The sequence below is a fragment of the Macaca thibetana genome, chromosome 1, assembly GCF_024542745.1.
Source record: "Macaca thibetana thibetana isolate TM-01 chromosome 1, ASM2454274v1, whole genome shotgun sequence".
Taxonomy (NCBI): Eukaryota; Metazoa; Chordata; class Mammalia; order Primates; family Cercopithecidae; genus Macaca; species Macaca thibetana.
In genome coordinates this window covers 133,394,259-133,418,082 of record NC_065578.1, presented here as the reverse complement: position 1 = coordinate 133,418,082, position 23,824 = coordinate 133,394,259, and the positions used below count along the sequence as shown (strand labels likewise).

General features: G+C 42.7%; 1 protein-coding gene and 1 long non-coding RNA gene across 2 annotated transcripts in view; one reads left to right on the top strand and one right to left on the bottom strand.

The window, feature by feature from the left end:
• LY9 (lymphocyte antigen 9) overlaps window positions 1–17,534 on the bottom strand; it is a 29,439-nt gene extending 11,905 nt beyond the window's left edge. Inside the window, 2 exon segments of the mRNA XM_050789526.1 lie at window positions 13,547–13,876; window positions 17,334–17,534. Of these exon segments, the coding sequence (XP_050645483.1) occupies window positions 13,547–13,876; window positions 17,334–17,457 (454 nt within the window). The 5' untranslated portion in view covers window positions 17,458–17,534.
• A 3,508-nt stretch (window positions 17,535–21,042) lies between these two features.
• LOC126936984 (uncharacterized) overlaps window positions 21,043–23,824 on the top strand; it is a 49,716-nt gene continuing 46,934 nt past the window's right edge. The window contains exon 1 of the long non-coding RNA XR_007719619.1: window positions 21,043–21,100. This is a non-coding gene — a long non-coding RNA (uncharacterized LOC126936984). The remainder of the gene's footprint in view (window positions 21,101–23,824) is intronic.

Here is a 23,824-nt window from a genome sequence, read left to right as displayed (position 1 = left end):
CTTTGACGACAGGGCTGATTTCTGTGTCTGAACATCTAACACGCAGCCTGCCTTATGAAAAATACTCAGGAATGTTCGATGAATAAATAGGTGAACGGCCCAGCCCCAAACACTATGGAGTGGGGAACTGTGCCTCTAGAATTTGAGTTGCCCGTGTCTTTTGGTCTGAATTTAGAATTGTGCTTCTAGCTCTTCTTCCTTGTCTTCTCCTTTCCTTTTGCTCCATCTCCACTGTTCACCACGTATGTGCACATGTGTGAATGTTTCATTAAGCTATATTTCTTTCTTTCTTTTTTCTTTTTTGAGACAGAGTCTCACTCTGTTACCCAGGCTGGAGTGCAGTGACGCGATCGCTGCTCACTGCAACCTCTGCCTTCCGGGTTCAAGCAATTCTCCTGCCTCAACCTCCTGAGTAGCTGGGATTACAGGCACACACCACCACACCCGGCTAATTTTTGTATTTTTAGTAGAGACGGAGTTTCACCATGTTGGCCAGGCTAGTCTCAAAGTCCTGGCCTCAGGTGATCTGTCTGTCTTGGCCTCCCAAAGTGCTGGGATTACAGGCATAAGCCACTGCACCTGGCCCAATATTTCTTCTTCGAATAGGTAATACATATAAAAAAATTGAGAAAATACAAAAGGTACATAATGAAAAAGTAAGCTTTCTAGCCTCCAGCCATTTATTTACTCTCCCCAAGAATTACTATTCCTGGAGGCAATTACTGTTATGGGTTTCTTATTGATCTTTCCAGAGATATTCTAGATATAGACAGATATATGCATACTTTACACACTGTTTTGGACCTTAAAAATTAACAGTATAGGCCGGGCGCGGTGGCTCAAGCCTGTAATCCCAGCACTTTGGGAGGCCGAGGCGGGCGGATCACGAGGCCAGGAGATCGAGACCATCCTGGCTAACACGGTGAAACCCCGTCTCTACTAAAAAAAAAAATACAAAAAAACTAGCCGGGCGAGGTGGCGGGCGCCTGTAGTCTCAGCTACTCGGGAGGCTGAAGCAGGAGAATGGCGTGAACCCGGGGGGTCGGAGCTTGCAGTGAGCAGAGATCACGCCACTGCACTCCAGCCTGGGTGACAGAACAAGACTCCGTCTCAAAAAAAAAAAAAAAAAAAAAAAAAAAAAAAAAAAAAAATTAACAGTATATCTTGGAAATTATTGTATGTCGTATGTCAACACATGTTGATTCATTCTAATTTTATTAACTGCATAGAATTCCATTTCCTTAACAGATACAGAATACCATACAAATCAATGAAAACGATCAAACTACCTGAGAGAAAGATGGTGTTATGAGCTAAACTGTGTCTCTGCAAAGTTTAGATATTAAAGTCTTAACCTCCAGCACCTCAGAATGTGACTGCATTTGAAGATGGAATTATATTTGGAGATAAAAGTAATTAAGTTAAAATGAGGCCGTTAGGGTGGGCCCTAGTCAGATATGAGTGGTATCCTTTTAAGAAGGGGAGATTACAGCGTAGACAATACAGACAGAGGGACACCCATGTGAGGACATAGAGAGAAGGTGGCCATCTAGGAGCCAAGGAGAGAGGCCTTAGAAGAAACCAAGCCTGCTGATACCTTCATTGGCCTCCAGAATTGTGTTCTGGGGAAATGTGGAACACATTTCTGTTGTTTAAGCTAGTCAGTCTGTGGTATTTTGTTATGGAAGCCCTAGCAAACTAATACAGATTTTGATACCAGAAGTGGGATGAAGCTCTAACAATATAAAAATGTGAAATGGCTTTGGAACGGGCTGATGGGTAGAGATTGGAAGAATTTTGAGGTATGTGCTAGAAAAATCCTAGATTATCTTCAAGAGACTCTGAGTAGACATATGAATGTTAACGAGAATTCGGGTGAGCACTCAGAAGGAAAATAGGAACACTGCAGGGAAAGCTGCTATTTCCTTAGAGATATACATATGTCATCATGAGCAGAATGTTGGTAAAAATATAAATATTAAACATATTGCTGGTGAGGTCTCAGACAGAAATTAGAAATATGTTACTGGAAACTGGAGGAAAGGGTATACTTGTTATAAAGTGGCAAAGAACTTGGCCACGTTGTATTCTAGTGTTTTGCAGAAAGCAGAATGTTTAAGTGATAAATTTGGGTACTTAGCTGTGGAGATTTCTAATCAAAGAGTTGAAGGCACTGCCTGGTTTCTCCTTGCTGCTTATATAAAATGTGAGAGGAGAGAGAGAGGTTAAATAAGGAATTGTCAAGCAAGATGGAGCCAGAATTTAAAGCTTTGAAAAAATTTCAGCCTATTCATATTGTGAAAAATGAGAAAGTGTGTCTGGAGAGAACACAAAGATTGTGGCTTGGCAATGTTTGCTAGAGAGGTTATGAGATTGGACCACCTCAGCAAAATTGCTGCAAGTGTGGACTGTAAAGGACAGAGACAGGACAAATGAAGGAGTGTGTCAGGCTTCTGGGCTTTTATGAAACAAGTCAATATAGCTCATACAGCTGCAAACATGTATTATCCTTCAAGAAAAGGGAACGGTGACCCCACAGGCAGTTCAGAAGTAGGCAGAGATGCCACTGCCACCATTGGCCTAGAGGGCATAAGCCTTGGGTAGGGTGAGGTGGTTTCCTCCTTGATTCCAGCGGGCAGAATTGCCACCCAGGGCCAAGGAGGTGGGGCTGCTATTCCAGTGGGCTCAGAGGATAGAGCATTGAGCCAAAGAGGATTATGCTTGAGCCTTAACATCTAATAGAATTTACCCTGTTAGGTTTTGGACTTGTTTGGGACCTGTGACTTTTTTCTTCTTCCCAATGTCTCTCTTTTGGAATGGCAATGTCTATTCCATGCCTGTTCTACCATTGAATTTTGGAGGCAGATAACTTGCCTGGTTTCGCAGGTTCACAACTGAAGAAGAATTTTGCCTCAGGATGAATCCTATCGCAAGTCTCACCCATACCCGGTTTAAATAATATTTGGATGGATTTTGGACTTAGAGTTGATGCTGGAATGGGTTAAAACTTCTGGTGTTGTTGGAATGGGGTGAATGTATTTTGCATGTGAGAAGGACATGAATTTTGAGAGGCCAGAGGGTAGAATGTTAGGGCTGAATTCTGTCCCCCCACAACATTCATATGTAGAAGTTCTAATCCCGAGTACCTCAGAATGTGACTGTATTTGGAGACAGGGTATCTAAAGAGGTAATTAAGTTAAAATGGAATTGTTAGGGTGAACCTTAATACAATATGACTGATGTGCTTATAAGAAGAGATTAGGACATGGACAACACAGACAAAGGAATGACTGGGGGCACAGTGAAAAGGTGGCCAACTACAAGCTGAAGAGAGAGGTTCTAGGAAAAACCAAACCTGCCAACACCTTGAACTTGGATTTCTAGTCTCCAGAATTGTGAGAAATAAATTTCTGTTGTTTAAGCCATCTATTCTGGGGTATTCTGTTATAGCATCCCTTTCACACTAATACAGATGAGTAAAGAATATTAATAGAAAGTTACAGAAAAGAGAATACAAATGGCTATTTAATACATGAAAAGATGGCCAGACACAGTGGCTCACGCCTATAATCCCAGCACTTTGGGAGGCTGAGGAGAGTGAATTGCTTGAGGCCAGGAGTTCAAGACCAGCCTGGCCAACATGGCAAAACCCTGTCTTTACTAACAATACAAAAATTAGCCAGGCATGTGGTGCATGCCTGTAATCCCAGCTTCCTGGGGGGCTGAGACATGTGAATTGCTTGGACTCAGAAAGTGGAGGTTGCAGTGAACTGAGATTGCACCACTGCACTCCAGCCTGGGCAACAGAGCAAGACTGTCTCGAAACAAACATAAAACATAAAACATGAAGAAATGCTCAGTTTAAAACATGAAGAGATGCTTCAATTTAAAATATAAATTTAAACTATGAAATACTATTTTAACTACTCAATTTATCAATAAAGAAATGTTTGACAATACATTGTTATTGAGAATATAAGGAAATATTCTCTCAAACATTGCTAGTGGGAGGGTTACTCGGTAACACGGAGGGAAATCCAGCAATATCTAGCAACATTAAAAATGTATATACTAAGCTGGGTGCAGTGGTGCCTGTAATACTAGCTTCTTTGGAGTCTGAGGTGGAAGGATTGCTTGAGGCCAGGAGTTTGAAACCAGCCTGGGCAACATAGTGAGAACCAGTCTCTACAAAATAAAATAATAATAAATAAAAATTTAGGATTTTAAAGCCAGGCACATGGCTTTACAGGTGGCACATGCCTGTAGTCCCAGCTACTTGGGAAGTTGAGGGAAGGGGATAGCTTGAGTCCAGGAGTTTGAGACTAGCCTGGACAACAAAATGAGACTATGTCTCTATGAAATACTGGTAATACTAGTGGTAATAATAATAATAATAAAAATAATAATAATAAAAAATTCAGGATTTAAAAGCTGGGCATGGTGGCAAGTACCTGTAGTGCCAGCTACGTGGGACACTGAGGCACGAGGATCACGTGAGCCCAGGAATTGGAGACAAGCCTAAGTGACATAGTGGGACGATGTCTCAAAAAAAAAAACAAAAACAAAAACGCATATACCATTTGATTCAGCAACTTGACCCCATGTATATATTCTAGATTTATTCATCAGAATATAATCTAGTCACGTAAGCGTGAAAAGATAGGTGCACAAGAATATTCATTGCAGTATTGTTTATAAGAGAAAATATTAGAAACAATATTTCTATAAGCAGAAACAGTATTTCTACAAGTAGGAGACAAGTTACATGAATTATGGCGATTATATATGTCAGGAATTTATGGGTGTGTCTTCTAATCTTGACATCTGTGTATACGGAATTAGGTGAAAAATGATCAATATAGTAGTCATATTTATCCTAGAGAGAGAAATTCCTGGAGAAAAAGAATGTCTGTTTTTAAAAATAAAAGATCAAGAGAAGGGGCTTCAAAATGGCTGACTAGAAGCATTTAATGCCTACTTCCTCTACTTAGAAGAACCAAAGTAGTATACAAACAGTCATATTTCAAATACATTTTCCAAGGGAGAATGCCGGAATTCAACAGAGATGTGACAGGAAACACTAAAAGCAGGGAAGGAGAAGCAACAGAGACAGCCTCCCTGGCTGGGATCTGCTGGGAGCTGGAGGTGATTTCCCAATAGAGGTGAGCGAAAGACCTCCAGTGGCCCACATCCCACTGCAGAATCATGCAATCCTGGCCGCATGAGACCCCTCTGACCCTTCTGATTCCTGAAGCTACCATAGGGAGCTGCTGGGAGACTGTGGGGCAGAACTGCTCCAGGGAGGGAGCTCCTACAGGGTTCCATACTCTTTCTGAGACCTCTGCAGTTATAGTAAGGGACCATTTTCAAACTTAGCCTTTGGCAGACTGCACGCTGTCCTGGGGCCCAAAGTGCTGGATCTGAGGTGTTAGGAAAACTAAAACTGTTGCTGCTGAGACTAGAGTATGAACTGGGAGCACTCTGCGGGTAGAACTAAGTAGCAAGAGAGGTGTGGGCTGTGGTTTCTGCTCCTAGGAAGTGAGTGCTGCTGTGATTGAGACTGGGTAAAGTAGTGGGCTGTGAGTTGCTGCTGCAACTTGGTTGCAAGCTAGGCAAAAGCTCCTGCAGCTAGTGCTGAATTGGGGGAAGCCCTCCTAGGACTGAGGCTGAGAGGGATGCATATTCCCCATCTGCCATCCAAGGCTGTGGACACTGAACCTGGCCTCATCTTTTCCAGAGGCAGGGCCTCACTGTGGCTGCTACTGCCCTCATCTGAGCACTCTGCCTGGGGCCTGAGGATGGCCCTGCTCCCATGTACCATAGCTGGTGTCTGCTTTCACCACTGGGGGGCCTGAGCGCAAGCCCACTCAGCTTGGCTTCCCCTTTCCCCCTTGGAAAGAGAACACATAGGCCAGCATCTTGGGGATAGCCCACCCCAATCCACCGCCTTGGGCACCGTCAACATCAATGCACACTGCTTGGGACCCAGAGAATCATCCCACTACTGTCATTGCCCATGCCACATTGGTTTCCCAGGGGCCTGAGAACCTGCTCACCACCCTCCAGCCCACTGCTGCCATTATCGGTATCTGAGCAAGCCACTGGAGACTTAAAAATCAGCCTGCTGATAAGCATAAACACAAGTTACAGCATACACTGCCTTGAGGCGTAAAGATAGGTATGCTGCCACCATTGTGGCTTGATGACTGGCCCACTTGACATTTCAATCCCCAGCACAGTTTCACCACAGCCTCTGTTAATAACCATACCCTGACCCACTGAGGAAATTACAGATACCACTAATGTTACTTACAGCCAGACAAATCATACAGAGACTATACTACTGCATGCACCCAGAATCAAAGCCAGGGTGCCCTACCCCAACAACACAATGGACACATTTTCAGGAAAAAGACTTCCCTATGAAAGTAAATTAAAAAATAAGAAAAAACTCAGTGAGATACAAGAGAATTCTGAAAAACAATACAAAGAATTCAGAAAAACAATGCTGGATGTGAATGACAAATTAACCAAAGAGATAGATATTTAAAAAACAGAATCAATAGAATTCTGGAATTGAATAATTCACTGAAGGAAATACAAAATATACTTGAAAGCTTCAACAATAGACTAGATTAGGCAGAAGAAAGAATCTCACAACTTGAAGACAGGTCTTTTGAAATAATCCAGCCAAACAAAAAATAAATAAATAAAAAGAATAAAAAAGAATGAGCCAAACCTTTGTTACATTTGGGACAACATAAAGTGATAAAATATTCAAATTATTTCTATCCCTGAGGACAAAGAGACAAAGAACTGATTAGAAAATGTATTTAATGAAATAGTAGAAGAAAACTCCCCAAGTCTAGCAAGAGTTTTAGACACCCAGATATGGGAGGCTCAGTGATTCTCAGGAAAATACAATGCAAAAAGGTCTCCATGGCACATTACAGTCAAACTGTCCAAAGTCAAAGAGTAAATCATAAAAACAGTAAGAGAAAAACATCTAGCCACCTATAAAGGAAAGCCCATCAGACTAATGGTGGATTCCTCAGCAGAAACTTTGCAGGCCAGAAGAGAATGGAATAATATATTCAAAGTGTCAGCCAAAAATACTATATCCGGGAAAATTATTCATAAAAAAGGAGAAATAGCCTTTCTCAGACAAGCAAATGCTGAGAGAATTTGTTACCATTAGATGGGGTCCTACAAGAAATGCTCAATGGTGTCCTAAACCTGTAAGCAAAAGATGAGATTTACCATGATGGAAACACGCAGAAGTATAAAACTCATTTGTAAAGCAATCATACAAAGGGTGAAGAGAAAGACTTGAATGATGTCACTACAGATACCCACCAAACCATAATGACAAACAATAAGAGAGAAAAAAACAAAGAATATATGAGAAAACCAGAAAACAACAGTATATAGGAAAAAGCTTCACATATCAATAATAACTTTGAATGTAAATGGATTAAATTATCCATTTAAAAGATGTAGAATCATTGAATGAATTTAAAAACATGATCCATCTATATGTTAATTACACAAAATTCACCTTAACAGTAAATATATATAGACTGAAAGTAAAGAAATGGAAAAACAATTCCATGCAAATGGAAATCAAAAGCAAGCAGGAGTAGCTAGCTATATTTATATCAGATAAACAGATTTTAAGTCAAAAATAGTGGAAAAAAAAGACAAAGAATGCCATTATATAATGATGAAGGGATCAATCCAGCAAGAGGATATAACAACTCTAAATGAATATACACCCAACACTGGAGCACCCAGATTCATAAAGCAAATATTACGAGAGAGAGTGAGAGTAAGAGAGAGAGAGAGAGAGAGTGTGTGTGTTTGTGTGTGTGTGTGTGTGTGTGTGTGAGGGAGAGAGAGAGAGAGACTGCAATAGAATAATAGTGGAGGACTTCAGCACTCCACTCTCAGCATTAGACAGAGCTTCTAGACAAAAAATCAACAAAGAAACTTTGGATTTAAATTGGAGTTTAGACCAATGGACCTAACAGATATTTACAGAATGTTCTATCCAACAACTGCAGAATATGCATTCTTTTCATTAGTAGATGAAACATTCTCCAGGATAAACTATTTGTTAGTTCACAATACAAGTCTCAACAAATTTTAAAAAATTGAAATCGTATCAAATATCTTTTCAATTCCAATGGAATAAAACTAGAAATCAATATTAACAGGAACTTTGAAATGATACAAATACACGGAAATTAAACAACATGCTCCTGACCATTGGGTCAACAAAGAAATTAAGAAAGAAATTTTAAAAAAGTTCTTGAAACAAATGAAAAAGAAAACACAACATACCAAAACCTATGGGGTACAGCAAAAGCAGTGCTGAGGGAAGTTTATAGGAATAAATGCCTACATGAAAAAAGTATAAAGATCACAAATAAATAATGTAACAATGCACTTAAAGGAACTAGAAAAGCAAGAACAAACCAAACCCGAAATTAGCAGAAGAAAAGAAGTAATAAATATCAGAGCAAAACTCAATGAAGTAGGGACTAAAAAAATGCAAAGGATCAATGAAACAAAAAGTTAGCTCTTTGAAAAGACAGACAAAATTAATAAACTGCTAGCTAGGCTAATTAAGAAAAGAAGAGAGAAGACCCAAATAAACAAAATCAGAAAAAGTGGAGACATTACAACTGATATTACAGAAATACAAAAGATCGTCAGAGACTATTATGAACAACTATACTCTAACAAACTGAAAAACCTAGAGAAAACTGATAAATTTCTAGAAACATACAACCTAACAAGACTGAATAAGTAAAAAATAGAAAACCTGAACAGACCTCAATGACAAGTAGTGAAATTAATCTGTAATAAAAAAGTCTACCAACAGAGAAAAGCCCAAGACTGATGGATTCACAGCCAAATTCTACCAAATATACAAAGAATAACTAATATCAATCCTCCTGAAACTATTCTTAAAAATCAAAGTGGGGGGAATTTTCCTTAACTCATTCTGTGAGGCCAGCATCATGCTGATAGCAAAATCAGACAAGGATGCAACAATAACAAAAAGAAAACTACAGGCCAACATCCCCGATGAACATAGAAGAAACAATCATCAACAAAATACTAGCTAACAGAATCCAACAGCACATCAAAAAGATAATACATGATCAAGTGGGATTTATCCCAGGGATGCAAGGATGGTTTAACATATGTAAATCAATAAATGTGATACATCTCATCAATAGACTGAAGGACAAAAACCATATGATCATCTCAATGGTCATAGAAAGAGCACTTGATACAGTCCAAATCCCTTCACGAAAAAATTTCTCAACACACCAGGCATAGAAGCAATATATCTGAAAATAATAAAGCCCATATATGACAATTCCACAATTAATATTGTACCAAATGGGGAAAAGCTGAAAGCCTTTCTTCTAAGAACTGGAACAAGATAAGGATACCCCATTCACTACTTTTATTCAACATAGTACTGAAAGTTCTAGTCAGAGAAACCAGGCAAAATAAATAAAAAACATTCAAAGTGGAAAAGAGAAAGACAAATTGTTCCTCTTTGCTGATGGTATAATTTTTTTTTTTTTGACAGGGTGTCATTTTGTCACCCAGGCTGTAGTGCAGTGGTATAGTCATGACTCACTGCAGCCTCAACCTCCCGGGATTCAAGCAATCCTCCCACCTCAGCCTCCAGAGTAGCTGGTACTACAGGCACATGCCACCATGCCCAGCTAATTTTTGTATTTTTTTGTAGAGATGGGTTTTTTCCATGTTGTCCAGGCTGGTCTTGAACTTCCGAGCTCAAGCAATCCACCTGCCTTGGTCTCCCAAAATGCTAGGATTACAGGTGTAAGCCACCATGCTCAGCCTGATGATATGATCTTATATCTAGAGAAACCTAAAGACTCCACCAAAAAACTCTTAGATTTGATAAATGAATTCAGTAAAGTTGCAGGACAGAAATCAATGTACAAAAACTAGTAGCATTTCTATACACAAATAATGATTTAATCAAGAAAGAAAGAAAGAAGTCAATCCCATTTACAATAGCTATTAAAAACCCTAGGAATAAATATAACCAAGGAGGTGAAAGATCTCTACAAGGCAAACTACAAAACACTGATGAAAAAATCATAGATGACACAAACAAATGGAGAAATATCCCATGCTCATGGATCAGAAGAATCCATATTGTTAAAATGACCATATTGCCCAAAGAATCTACAGATTCAATGCAATCTGTATCAAAATACCAACCTTATTCTTCTCAGATTACAAAAAACAATCCTTCTTTCTAAAAAAAAATTTTTTTTAGACACGGTTTTCACTCTGTCACTCAGGCTGGCATTCAGTGGCATGATCTTGGCTCACTGCAATCTCTGCTTCCCAGATTAAAGTGATTCTCCTGCCTCAGACTCGCAAGTAGCTGGGATTACAGGTGCCTATCACCACCCCTGGCTAATTTTTGTATTTTTAGTAGAGACGGGGTTTCACCATGCTAGTCAGGCTGGTGTCGAACTTCTAACCTCAAGAGATCTGCCTGCCTCAGCCTCCCAAAGTGTTGGGATTACAGGTATGAACCACTGCACCTGGCCAGAAAAAAAAAAAATCCTAAAATATATACGGAACCACAAAAGAGCCTGAAGAGTCAAAGCAATGCTAAGCAAAAAGAACAAAGCTAGAGGCATCACATTACTTGACTTCAATATATAGCATAAGGCTATAGTAACCAAAACAGCATGGTATTATAAAAATAGACACATAGACCAATGGAACAGAATAGAGAACACAGAAATAAAGCCACAGATTTACAGCCAAGTGATCTTTGACAAATCCAACAAAAACTTACTTTGGGGAGAAAAGACACTTTTTTTTTTTTTTTTTTTTTTAAGAGACCACGTGCAGTTTAATTGTGGGGAGGCTGAGAAGAGCAGCATTTTTACCAAATTGGTGTAAAAATGAAACGGGATCCAGACGTGTACACTGACAGCTACAGTAAATTTAAAAATCCGAGCAGCAATTTGAATCATTTCTTGGAAAAAGAAACACTGACAAACACTGAGTTGGTGCCCTGGGCTGTCCGCAGGGCTGGAGGCCAGCTCCGCATCATGGATGCAGCCCAGCACTGTGGGCCTGCATCCCGGGGGTCCCGGCTCCTCGGGACTGGCTGGTGACCTCCCACACAGTGGGCTGAGCCTGGCCTGGCTGAGAGAGGGCCGCAGCCAGCAGGCCTGGGTGGCCACCCGCGCCTGCAGGGGACATTGGAGAAATGGGTGCAGTGTGCGGGACCCGCATGCTGCCCGAGGAGTCTTTGCAGGGTGGACAGGCCTGGGGGTCTCTACCAGCAATGCAATAAATATGCAAATACAAGCGGAGAAAGACCAAGCGCAAACCCCACAGCACACAAGGCCCAGCCCGGTTCCTGCGGGCGTCGCCAGCTCTTCACAGACCAGAAGTCTCCAAGCTGGGCTCTGGTGTCCCCGAGGTGCCATGGGAGGCAGCGGGTGGGTGGAATACGCCTAACGCCTACGTCTAGCAGCCTTGGGGGGCAGCGGCCCTGGGCAGGGGAGGGTTCCATCGGCAGGACTCTTCCAGTCCCCGCTGCGCCGCGGTGAGGTAGGGATGGCGGAGCGGTCTCCAGTGGCAGTTGGGGGCGCAGGCCTAGCCCTCCCGCACGCTCACACGTGTGTGGCTCAGCCAGGGTGCTGATGATGGACTCCAGGCCGCTGCCCTCCAGGAGCGTGCAGTGGTCACCCTCGATGACGTGGAAGGACACCTTTTCAATAAATGGTGCTGGAAAAATTGAATAGTCACATGCAGAAGAATGAAGTTGAACCCCTATTTCTCATCATATAAAAAAAAAAACTCCTCAAAATCAGTTAAAGACTTAAATGTAAGACCTGAAGCTATAAAAATACTAGAAGAAAACCTAGGGAAAACTCTCCTGGACATTGGTCTGGACAAATAATTTATGACTAAGACCTCAAAAGCACAGGCAACAAAAACAAAAATAGACAAACGGGATTTAAACTAAAAAGCTTTTGCACAGCAAAAGAAATAATCAACAGAGTGAAGAGACAACCTGTTGAATGGCAGAAATATTTGTAAACTATTCATCTGACAGGGAACTAATATCCAGAATATACAAGGAACTCAAATAACTCAACAAGAAAAAACAAATAATTCCATTAAAAAGTGGGCAAAGGATATAAATAGATATTTCTCAAAAGAAGACATACACATGACCAACAGATGTATTAAAAAATGCTCAATATCACCAATTATCAGAGAAATACAAATCAAAATCACAATGAGATATTATCTCACTCCAGTCAGAATGGCTATTATTTAAACACTAACCACATGTTGGCAGGATGTGGAGAAAAGGGGAACTCTTAGACACTCTTGGTGGGGATGGAAACTAGTACAGCCACTATGAAAAACAATATGAAGATTTCTCAAAAAACTAAACATTTAATTAGCACTTGATCCAGTAATACTACTACTGGATATCTACCCAAAGGCAAAGAAAAGAAATTGATATATGCAAGGAATACCGGCATTTGTATGTTTATTGCAGCACTATTCTCAATAGCAAAGATATAGAATTAATCTGTGTCCCTTATGGAAGAATGGATAAAGAAAATGCAGTATACACATACATACATATATTTATACACATCATGGAATGCTAATCAGCCATAAAAGAATGAAGTCATGTCTTTTACAGCACCCTGGATGAAACTGGAGGCCATTATCCAGCTAAAATAACTCAGAAACAGAAAGTGAAATACCACATGTTCTCGCCTGTAAGTGGAAGCAGTGGGTACACATGGACATACAGAGTAGGACACATGGACATACAGAGTAGGACTAATGGATAGTGGAGACTACAAAAGGTGGGAGGGTGGGAGAGCAGTGAGGATTGAAAAATTATCTATTGAGTACAAAGGTCACTCTTTGGGTGATGGGTGCACTAAAAGCCCAGACTTCCTCAGCATGCAATATATGCATGCAATACATCTACACTTGTACCCTCTAAATATATTTAAACAATTTAAAAATCCGTAAAAAAGAATGAATCATGTCTTTTGCAGCAATGTGGCTGAAACTGGAGGTCATTATCTTAAGCGAAATAAGCCAGGCACAAAAAGACACATATCGCCATGTTCCCACTTATATGTGGGTACTAAAAATTTTGATCATGTGGAGGTAGATGGTGGAAAGATAGATAGCAGAGACTGAGAAGGGTGAGTGTAGGGAGTGGGTGGTGGGGGGATGATGAAGAGAAGTGGGTTAAAGGGTACAAACATACAGTAAGATAGAAAGAATCAATTCAATTTTTGATAGCAGAGTAGGGTGATTATACTTAACAAGAATGTATTGTACTCAGGCAGTAGACACACTGAAAACTCTGACTTGATCAGTATGCACTATATACATATAACAAAATTTCACGCATACCCCATAAATTTGCACAAATAAAAAAAAAGAAAAGATCAAAACACAGAAGCTCTCTGGAACTCACAATAGATGAACAGGGTGAATTCCTCCTCAGTGGTGACTTCAAAATTCCTTTGGTTTATCTGGGCTTTGTAGGATCCTGCATCATTCAGAGTCAGATTGCTGATGGACAGGGAGTAACTCCCCCTGGCGATGTTTAGTTGGCCCCAGTAGCTTTTGGCCATAAAGGTTACATTTTCTTTGGGACGTGCAAAAGCAAGAGCCTTTTTGGGACCAATCCAGATGACATGCTCAATAGCTGTGTCTACTGAGATGTTTAGGGGGAGAGTCACAGAACCCCCTAGGATCCCTGACACCATTGTTGGGGCTGAGTCCTTTCCAGAGGCTCTTAGTCCTGCAGAGATAGAAAAGGGACTTGCAGGAGCAGCTAGACTCCTTGAGCTAGCCTTCTTTCTTTCACTCTGTGAATATACATTGGGCATAAATGTCAGATGCTGAGAAATGAAATGAGATTGTTGTCCGCCTTCTTCTAGGTCCATTGCCTAGCAAAGTCATTAATTCCTCCATTCTCCAAACACTGTCTCCCTTAAAAGTAGCCACAACAATCTGTGAAACAGATCTTCTGGGTTTCTGTTCCAGTAGGGGAATTAGCCTTGTGACTTTGGGTACATTTCTGAATTTTTCAGTGAATCAGTTTACTTATCTAAAGGATTTAAATGCTCATACCTGCACCACTTTCTTCAAGGGATATGATAAAAATTAAATGAAAGCAGTTTGCTGCAAATTGTGAAGAGCCAATGAAGTAAAAAGGAGCATATTTTTAAAAATATGGGTGTGTAGAGGGATGGTTAGATGAACAGGTGAATGATAAAGCAAGCAAAGTAAAACATTTGTGTTAGAGCCTAGGTAGTAGGCATATGAATGTTCAGTGTAAATGCTCCAACTTTTCTGAATGTTTGAGAATTCTCATAGCAGTGTCGGGAACTAAAGGAACTTCTCCTAGCTCTACCTCACCCTATCTTTCCCTTCATTGTCCATGGGATCTCAGATTGACTTTGGCTTGGCCAGGTTTGGGGGTGGGAATAGCTGGTGGTACCAATACAGTTCCTGATTTCCTCATCTTAGGCAAGATCATATTCCTGATAAACATTGTTACCAAGACATCTAGGAAGCTGGTATTTGGCCAAGGCAGCTAATTTTCTTGTAGGGACCCTGTGGGTGTCTTCTGGGTGACCCCAGCTTGGATTCCCAGATTCCAGGGCTTCTGAGGCTCTGGAGAGAACTTTGGAAATTCTAGACCAAATCAAATGGGTTTGGGACCCAGACTCCACCAGGAATTCTGGGTGGGAAAATAAGTAGAAAATGTTAGAGACAAAAAAGGAGCATAAGTATAGCCTGGAGGGGTGGAAGAAAGCTGAAGCAAGCTCTGAACACCCAGAAGTTACAGAATATGCAGACACAGGAAGGAGAGAGGCTGCTTGGTGCAGGTCATGGGGGTTCTCTGCTTAGACCTCCATCAGTCAAGCACTTGCACCTTGTGGAGAGGCAGCTATGGAGCATGCAGGGCTAGGGATACTGGACATGAGAAGGTCAGGTCAGGTGGATTCTTTAGGCAGATTCAAGCTGAGTTGATGTGAGGCTGGTTTGAGGTTTTCTGAAAGAGAGCCCTTTTCTTCTGGAAGACACTGCTTACGATTGCTATGTGTGCATTAGGTACTTTATGTAACTTATTTCATTTAATTCTCATAACTATACTGTAATTAGCCCCCTTTTACAGATGAGGAGCTGATATTTAGAGAATTTAAGCCACTTCCCTGAGATTACAGGGTTGATCAGTCACAGAGTCCAGATCCTATGTCCATGACGCCCCTGGAGTAGGGAGGCCAGGAGTACTGTCCATCTGTATCCTGGAAGCCCAGAAGCTGCTGGGTTTTGGCTGGGTGTATATGACTTGTTTTGACTTCAAATTTTCTTACGTCAGACAAAAATCATAAACAAAGCCTCACAGACTGTCAGTGGAGGGGACAGGATGTGGGCCTCACAGGGCAAATCTTGTTGCAGAAAACAGTGCAATGCAGCTCCCAGTACAGTGACAGCTTTCCAGTACCAGCCATTTTATTTGAATTGCACCATAGGATAAATCATAAAAGAGCGTTCAAAGATTGCAATAACTGAATTTGACTCACCTGTTTTTTAATAGTTTCCAAAGAATGCATATAACAGTAATTGATTATTATAATAACAATCATAGCTTCTGCCAACTATGTGCCACTATATATGGGTGTGTGTGTGTGTGTGTGTGTGTGTGTGTATAGATCTTCAATCTGTAAGAGTGTTGCGTGATGCATTCTACTAACTATTACACTTAAGAAATAGAGGCTCACACCACTAATAAATGATGGAGCAATATTTAATTTTAGATGTTCCTGATACTAAAGTGAGAGGGGTCTTTTCACTCGACTGCCTTTTAAGTTCCTGAAACGACTCTTCGGAGATACAAAAGCATCCTCCTTTCAGATCAAAAGAGTGAGATTTGAGGTCATCCTAATCAGTGGAGCCAGACTGAAGGATATGTCTCTTTGCTCCGATCTGTTTGAAATTCACTGCAATGATCATTTGAGGCTTGGATGACCTTGAATGTAGCTTATTTCAGGTTTGCTCAACACAATCAAGGAATATCCCAAAGGTTGCATGTAGACATAAACAGCTTTGCTGCTTTCTGTGTTTTTTTGATGAGCCAAGATAAAATTGAAAGTGAAGAGAGGTCAGACTGGACCTCAGCCCTGAGGTCTAGGCTCCTTGTTCACCCATATCTGCATCTAGGAGTGTTTCTAGAGCTCCCCTCAGGCACCAACAGCCAACTCCCACTGCTCTCAGATCTCTAGTGCTACCTGCACCATCATCCCTGAAGCCCTGGACAAAGTGGGACCACAGAAGGACAGTAGCTGCTACAGTCCCAGGTGGCTGAGATCCTCTCTGGGGTACTAGACTGGCTCTATCTGCTGGACAGTGGAGTTCCGGGCCATGCAGCGGAGAGATGTTTCCCAGGAGTTGGGCCTTGATAGGGAGGAATAAGGTTGAGGACAAAAGGATATCCAGATAGACACCACCTTGCCGAGGGTCACCCAGCCGCCTCCAGGCCCCCAGTGAAGCCTCAGTAATAAAGCCAGCATATGTGATAACCAAGGCAGGATATGTAGAAAGAAGCTCCAGAAGTTATCTCCATCCCTAGGAATTGCTAGGTGGCTTCTCATCAGGGGATTTTCCTGGATCCCTCTGTGAGTTTTATCCACACTATACAAGGAACAAACTCATTACATACTTGGCATTTCTTAGGAAAGTGTGAGGGCGAGAGAGATGTAGTTTGAGCCCAGAGTTATTTGAGACCAGGGCTAGAATGCCACCCCCTTCATGGTACACGAGTATGTACACATGCAGAGTAATTTCTGGCAAGGCGAGGAGTTTCCTGGTTTTACCAACAAGAATTGGGCTCACACCTGTAATCCCAGCACTTTGGGAGGCTGAGGTGGGCGGATCACGAGGTCAAGAGATCAAGACCACCCTGGCCAACACAGTGAAACCTCACCTCTACTAAAAATACAAAGATTAGCTGGGCATGGTGGTGCACGCCTCTAATCCCAGCTACTCGGGAGGCTGAGGTAGGAGAATCGCTTGAACCCAGGAGGCGGAGGTTGCAGTGAGCCAAGATTGCACCACTTCACTCCGGCCTGGCGACAGAGCAAGACTCCGTTAAAAAAAGGAAAAAAAAGAAAGAATCTCCCAGGCAGGGAATGCAACCCGCCTCAGAAGAACACCAGTTGCAAGAAGTGGTGGCCATAAAGTGGACTTACCCATGAGCAGGAAGAGGAGAGAGGTCCATAGAACAGAAGAGAATATTTGCAGCTGACTCCTCTGTGGCTTACTGGAGAAAGGCCCAGGAGCCCAGTCTTGTGTGTGACTCTTTGGTGCCACCATGATGATCTATTTTCAGATCTGAGACTGAAGGAGGATGCACTTACCACAGCTTCCGCATGTGTATATATGTGTGTGTGTGTGTGCATGCGTGTGTATGTGTAAGTGTGTGTGTCTCAGAGGGAGGGTTGTTTATACGAAACACCACAGACTCCTCCCATCTGCACAGGCAGGTGAAGGTCCCAAGTCTATTCAGGGCCTCATTTGTGACTGATGTGGAGCATCACTTGCTTTGACATCAAGGGACTTGGGTTCTAAATTTGGCACCTTAAGGTGACTGCTAAAGATCTCTACCTCCTGGCATTCATGCCTCTGTGTAATCGCCTCTTCTTGAGTGTGGCCTGGATTTAGTGACCTGCTTCAAGTGAATAGAATGTGGCAGAGGTGCTGGGATGTCACTTCTGAGATCAGGTTACAAAAAAGCTGTCACTTCCATCTTAGGTTAGCATGTGTGTGCATATGCTCTCTCTCTTTCTCTTGCCCTCTTTCCTTCTCTTTCTTTCCCACTATCTCTGTCTCCCTACCAGGTATTATTTTGTGAAATACTTTAGGGAGAGGGTTCCAAACAAAGAACAGAGGGAGGCCCCTGGCCAACACCCAGCAAGGAGCTGATTCCTCTGGCCAGCAGTCCATTAGGACTGAGGCCAGCCAAGAATCACATGAGTGAGACTGGAAGTGGATCCTCCCCAGGAGGGCCTTGAAATTACTGCAACCCTGGCTGACACCATGATGTTAGCTGTGTGAGTACCTTAAGCCAGAGGCACCCAGCTAAGCCATGCCCAGATTCCTTATCCAGAGAAACTGTAAGATAATAAATGCTTGGTTTTTAAAATTTTTTTAATTTTTTATTTTTCATCAAAAATGCTTATTGCTTTTAGCTGTGAAGTTTGGAGCAATTTGTTACACAGCAACAGGTAACTAATACAGTGACCCAATACATTTTCTATTTTGCTCAAGACAGTTTGTGCTAACTTTCTGTCACATGCAATGAAGGACTTTTTATATGGACAAAGGCATCAAGGAGACTGCAGTGGGGGTGGACATTGTATGTGACAGTGTAGAGGGGACTGAGTTGAAAAGGTAGGTTGGAGAACGGCATGATTCCCTATATCCTGACTTGGGAAACTGTCTTATTCTCCTCCTTCTTCTTGTCAGTAGTGTAATAGCTGGCTATGCTGTAGTTTGTGTTTCAGGCTTCAGGTCATTGGTTTACTTTGGCTGTAACATTAAGGGGACTTGGTAGGAAAACTTGAGGCTGGCAGAGTGTGTAGTTTTAGCTAATATTCGATGAAAGCTTACAGAGTGCTAGGCCGTCTTCTGACACTTTAACATATTCACTCATTTGATCTTACAATAGTTTTATGATATATCTTTTATCATCTCCATTCTATAAATGAGAAAACAGAGGTGGAGAGGGGTTAAATAGCTTACTATAAGTTTTATAGTTATTAAAGACTTGAACTCAGGAAGTCTGGGATCAAAGGAAGAAGGGAGAGAAAGAGGAACCATTAGGATAATAGGCTTCTGTCCATGGAAAGCATCTTTAGAGGCTGGTCACCATCTGATGTTGCACAATCTTGAAAGTGACAGAATCTCGAAAATCTTTAAATTTTGCGCAATAGGAGCCTGTCTTGTTTCACTCTAGTCTTGGTCCTGTGACCAGAACATGGGCTGTCTAGAGGGGACTGCAGGACATACGGTCAGGAGAGGTTACCAGAGGCCAGATAAAGCATCCTGTTAGCAAGCTAAAGGCAACAAGGGTACAGTATGAGTAGGAAGCTTCCTGGAGTTGCAGAGTGAAGAGAGAATGGGTGGAATGGATGAGCCTGGGGATGAGAAGACAAGTGAGGAATCTATTGAAGGAGTCTGGGTGCAGAGCATGGGAGCAGGAACAGTCTGCGTGGGAGGCAAGGACAAAGGCAGAAGGGAGTTCAGAGAGATTGGTAATACTAAAAATCATCACTAACATTTATTGGGTAATTACTATGAGTAAGGCTTTGTGTTTAGAACTTTACATATGTTTTCTCCTTTAATTCTAAGATAAACCCTATCTGGATTATACTCTTATTATCCCCATTTTGGAGATGAGGGAACTGAGATTTAGGAAAGTAACAACACTGAAATGACCTCCTTTGAAGTTGTGACCATAGGAGGACACAGTCTTGTGATACACAAAATCCAATTTAAGTATTATCATTTAAGTATAGTAAAACCTAAATTAATATAAATTTTGGTATGACGCATTTGTTAAGTGTGCCCTGTCCTCACATGGGGAGGACTAATATTCTCATCAGGACAGGGAGGCAAAGGCACTAGCATTGGGAATCAGGGAGCAACATCCAGTGATGTTGGCCCCAGCATCTCCAGTGTTTTCCTTCTCAGTATCCGTCAACCAGCCCAGCAAATGGGTGTGACTGACTGGAAAATTTTTGAAATCCCTGCTACTGTCCTGGGAGTCCAGCTAGCTACAGGCCCAAAATCACCCCCATCAACTGGGCATTGCCTCCAGGTGGCATCAAACTCCAGCCTGGGTTGAGATTTGGGTCTGGCAGCCACAACCACAAACTCAGCTGTGTTGCTTCACCACCATCCCCCAACCAACCCTTCATTCACTGTGCAATTAAGACAACCTTGCATTTTACACAATTGCATTTTTTTGGACTTTATTTTAAATGTTTTATTGACTTGTAGTATATATATGCTACCACGGATTGGAAGAATATGAAAGACTATAGAATTTTGACAAACTCAAAGCTTTTTACACTTAGATGAGAAGACAAATATATCTTCTCATATATATTTCCTTTTTTCTCTTTTAATAGGAATTGGCTCACATGATTATGGAGGGTGAGTGGTCTCATGACCTGGTGACTGCAAGCTGGAGGACCAGGGAAGCTGATGGTGTAGGTCCCAGCCTGAGTTGGAAGGCCTGAGAACTGGGAGGCTGGAGGCTGGTAGTACAAGTGTCCTGACCCATAACCACAGGCCTGACGTTCAACAGCAAGAGGGAATGGATGTCCTAGCACCACCCTAGCCTGGGGCTTTAGGGAGGCCTTTCCCAAGGTGGTGATGACTTGAGATGGGCAATAGGAGGGTGTTAGGGTGAGGTAGGTGAGGTAGATGGCAGACACTAGGGCAATCCAATCAGTAAGACGGCCTGAGGAAGTAGAGCTGCATTTACAAAAATGAGAAATCCTAAGGGGACTGCTTTAGAAGCAGTCTGTGGTGACTGGAGTCCAAGCTGTGAGACTTGGTGACAGAGAGTGCAGCCAGGTAGGTTGGCAAGACACAAGCCAATCATGAAGGGCCTTCTCCACAAGGATTTTGACCCCCAACTTTAGCCTTGTGGGGGTGGTAGACCCCTGAGGGGTTTAAAGCAAGGCTGTGATGTCACCAGCATTGGCTTTTAAGTAGCTCGTTCAGGTGTTTCTCACCCTTCTTTCTTCTGTGTCCCCTCATCTTCATATCTTGTGACACATAAACCACCCGTGATTAAAGTGGTGACACTAAAAACAGGAACTGGTAGTAAGCTGACATTTACGCATGCATAGTTCATCATCTGCTGCCATGTGACAAGTAGTTCTGCAGGTGCACTTTGTGGCCCATTCTCTACCATGGTGCTTGCTCCTCCTTGGTCTTTTCATAGGTAAGTCCACCCCTCCACTGCCTCCCAGCCTCGTCTATTTGCTGTGTACACAGGTTTACTTTAGGAATGTGCAAGTTTCATTGAGGTGCTGCCTGTATGGGAGCCAGGCTCTGTGTGTGTATGTGTATGTGCGCATGCGTGTGTGTGTGTGTAAGTCTGTGTGCATGTGCTATAATCTCAGGACATGCAGGTCTAGACGGTGTCCTTGTGACCCTCACATCTCTTTGACTAATGTATCACAAGGAGCCTGAGCATTTCCAGAAAGGCTGAATTGTGGAGGCATGAGATGGAGGATCGGCCACAGTCAGTTCCAAGATGCATGTAGTCTGCATCGTGCCATTTCAGTCATGTTTCCAGAGATGTCCAGATTTTTAAGGACCTGTGGGGGTGTAGTGCCCTGGGATTTGTGTTTTGTATCTGGTCCTCTTGCATCTCTTTCCCTTTCCTCCCTCTCCTGCCAGCCCCTGGGAGTCACCCTTCACCTGGAGTTGGGCCTTTCATGTCCCATAAGTGGTTTCAGTGGGGGAGCTCAAGCCTGGCACACAGTGGCAATTCCTGTCCCTGTGGATTCTCACTGCTCACTTCTAAGGATCTGAGAGATGGCACGGGGATGGGCCTGGGGCTTGGAGGCTAGGGGAACACAGATCATGAGATATTCATGGTGAGGGGACAGGTTCTGCTCTTAATCTCTAGAGTTTCAAGCTTTCACTTTTATTCTCCATCAGGGGAAAACCAGCACATTCTCTTCTTACAGTTACCTGCCCTCAGGGTTGTTTTCACCCCAGCCTTTAGGGCTCCCCTTTAACACACTGATGAATCCCCTAGATGTGTTTAAACCTTGATAGTTCATCAAGAACTTTAACTTAAAGCTTTAAAAATGTGATCCCTGGCCGGGCGCAGTGGCTCACACATGTAATCCCAGCACTTCGGGAGGCCGAGGCGGGCGATCACCTGAGGTTGGGAGTTCAAGACCAGCCTGATCAACGTGGAGGAATCCCATCTCTACTAAAAAATACAAAATTGGCTGGACATGGTGGTGTATGCCTGTAATCCCTACTACTGGGGAGGCTGAGGAAGGAGAATTGCTTGAACCCAGGAGGCGGAGATTGTGGTGAGCTGAGATCGCGTCATTGCACTCCAGCCTGGGCAACAAGAGCAAAATTCTGTCTCAAAAAAAAAAAAAAAAAAAAAGTGATCCCTATAACAGTCTTGTGATATGGATAAGGCAGGTAGCATTTCACCCATTTTATAGATGATAGACTGAGGCTTAGAGAGATTACGTGGCATCTTCCAGTGATCTGCGAAACTGAAAGTCAGCACAGCCCAACTGTAGAAACGTAGGAGCAACAAGGAATGTCTCAGAGAACCACAGTGTCCCTAACCAAAGACAGAACTTAAATGAAGAAGCTGGATTACTGCAACGTTTCTCACGCCTGCGCTTTTCCTCTTCCCCTGTGGAGCATGTGTATCGGTGTTTTCCTCCCTCCACAACATCTGAGTCAGGCCCTTGGTAGTCACTGAGCACAGAGGCATCTCTTGGGCCCATGGCAAGAGAATGAGTAAGACAAATGTGGCCTTAAAAATGTTCACAGTTCCTCAGTTCAGTTCTAGAAACATCAGTTAAGGCCTCTTGTGTGCCAGGTCCTATGTCGGGTGTGGCTGGGGAAAAGCTGGTGTCAGTGTGACACAGGAAATAATTTGGCATGGGAAGGCCTGCTGCCAGCAGCATGGTGTAGTAAACAGAGCATTGACTCTGGGGACAGACACACCTGGGTTTTAACCTGTACTCTGCTGTTGCTAGCTGGTGACTTTGGGAAAGTTCCTTAAGCCCTTTGAGTCTCACGGTCTTCCATCTATAAAGTGGAGATAAAAGAATACCTACCTTACAAGTCTGTTGGGAGGGTTAAGGAAAGTAATGTGCATAATATGCTTGGCAAAGTGTCTGGCTTTTGGGATTTGTGCCCTGCATCATCTGATCCTTCTCTGTCTCTTTCCCCTCCTCCCTTGAATCCAGAAACAGGATTCACCGGATGCACCCAACTACACCTAACTATGAGGCTAAACCGCTGGCCTTACTTTACCTTGTTACTCAGATATTAATTCCCTCCCAACTTCTCCTCTCCATGGGTTGCTCATGGGCTCTAGGGAAAGATACACAACACAGCTATTTGTATGAGGCAGAATGAAGTAAATGCTTGAAACAAACCAATCCAACAAAACACAGGCAGAAGGAAACTAAGGGGAAGGCATGGCTGGACCGGAAGTGTGGAGCTCAGATAAGGCTGTAACAAGGAAGCAGAATGGAAACCGGGCTAGTGAGTTACCACACTAGAGGGTGCAAGCTGAGGACAAAGCTGCTTGTTCCAGGTGGAATACCTCCAGCTTAGATTTCAGGCCTGGGCTGTATTTGAGGAGAGGAATATCTATCTGGTGTCAGCAACACCCTGTGTGGGATGCTTCCTGCTGCCCACTCCAGGCAGAGCCAGAATAGTTAGTTCCATGGAAGAACATAACATTGGGCCAGCCAGTGGAGTCTGTGGTGAGTGCACCAGCACACTGCATGTCCCCTGGCTTGGCGCACAAGACAGCAACCACACTCCCACTCCTCGTGACCACAGCTATTGTCACAGGACTTCTCAGTTCAGCTTGGCAAGGAGCCTCATCGCCCAGCCTAAGAAGCAGCTGTGTAGTCAGTGCTTCCAGATTCCAATTTCAAATCAGACC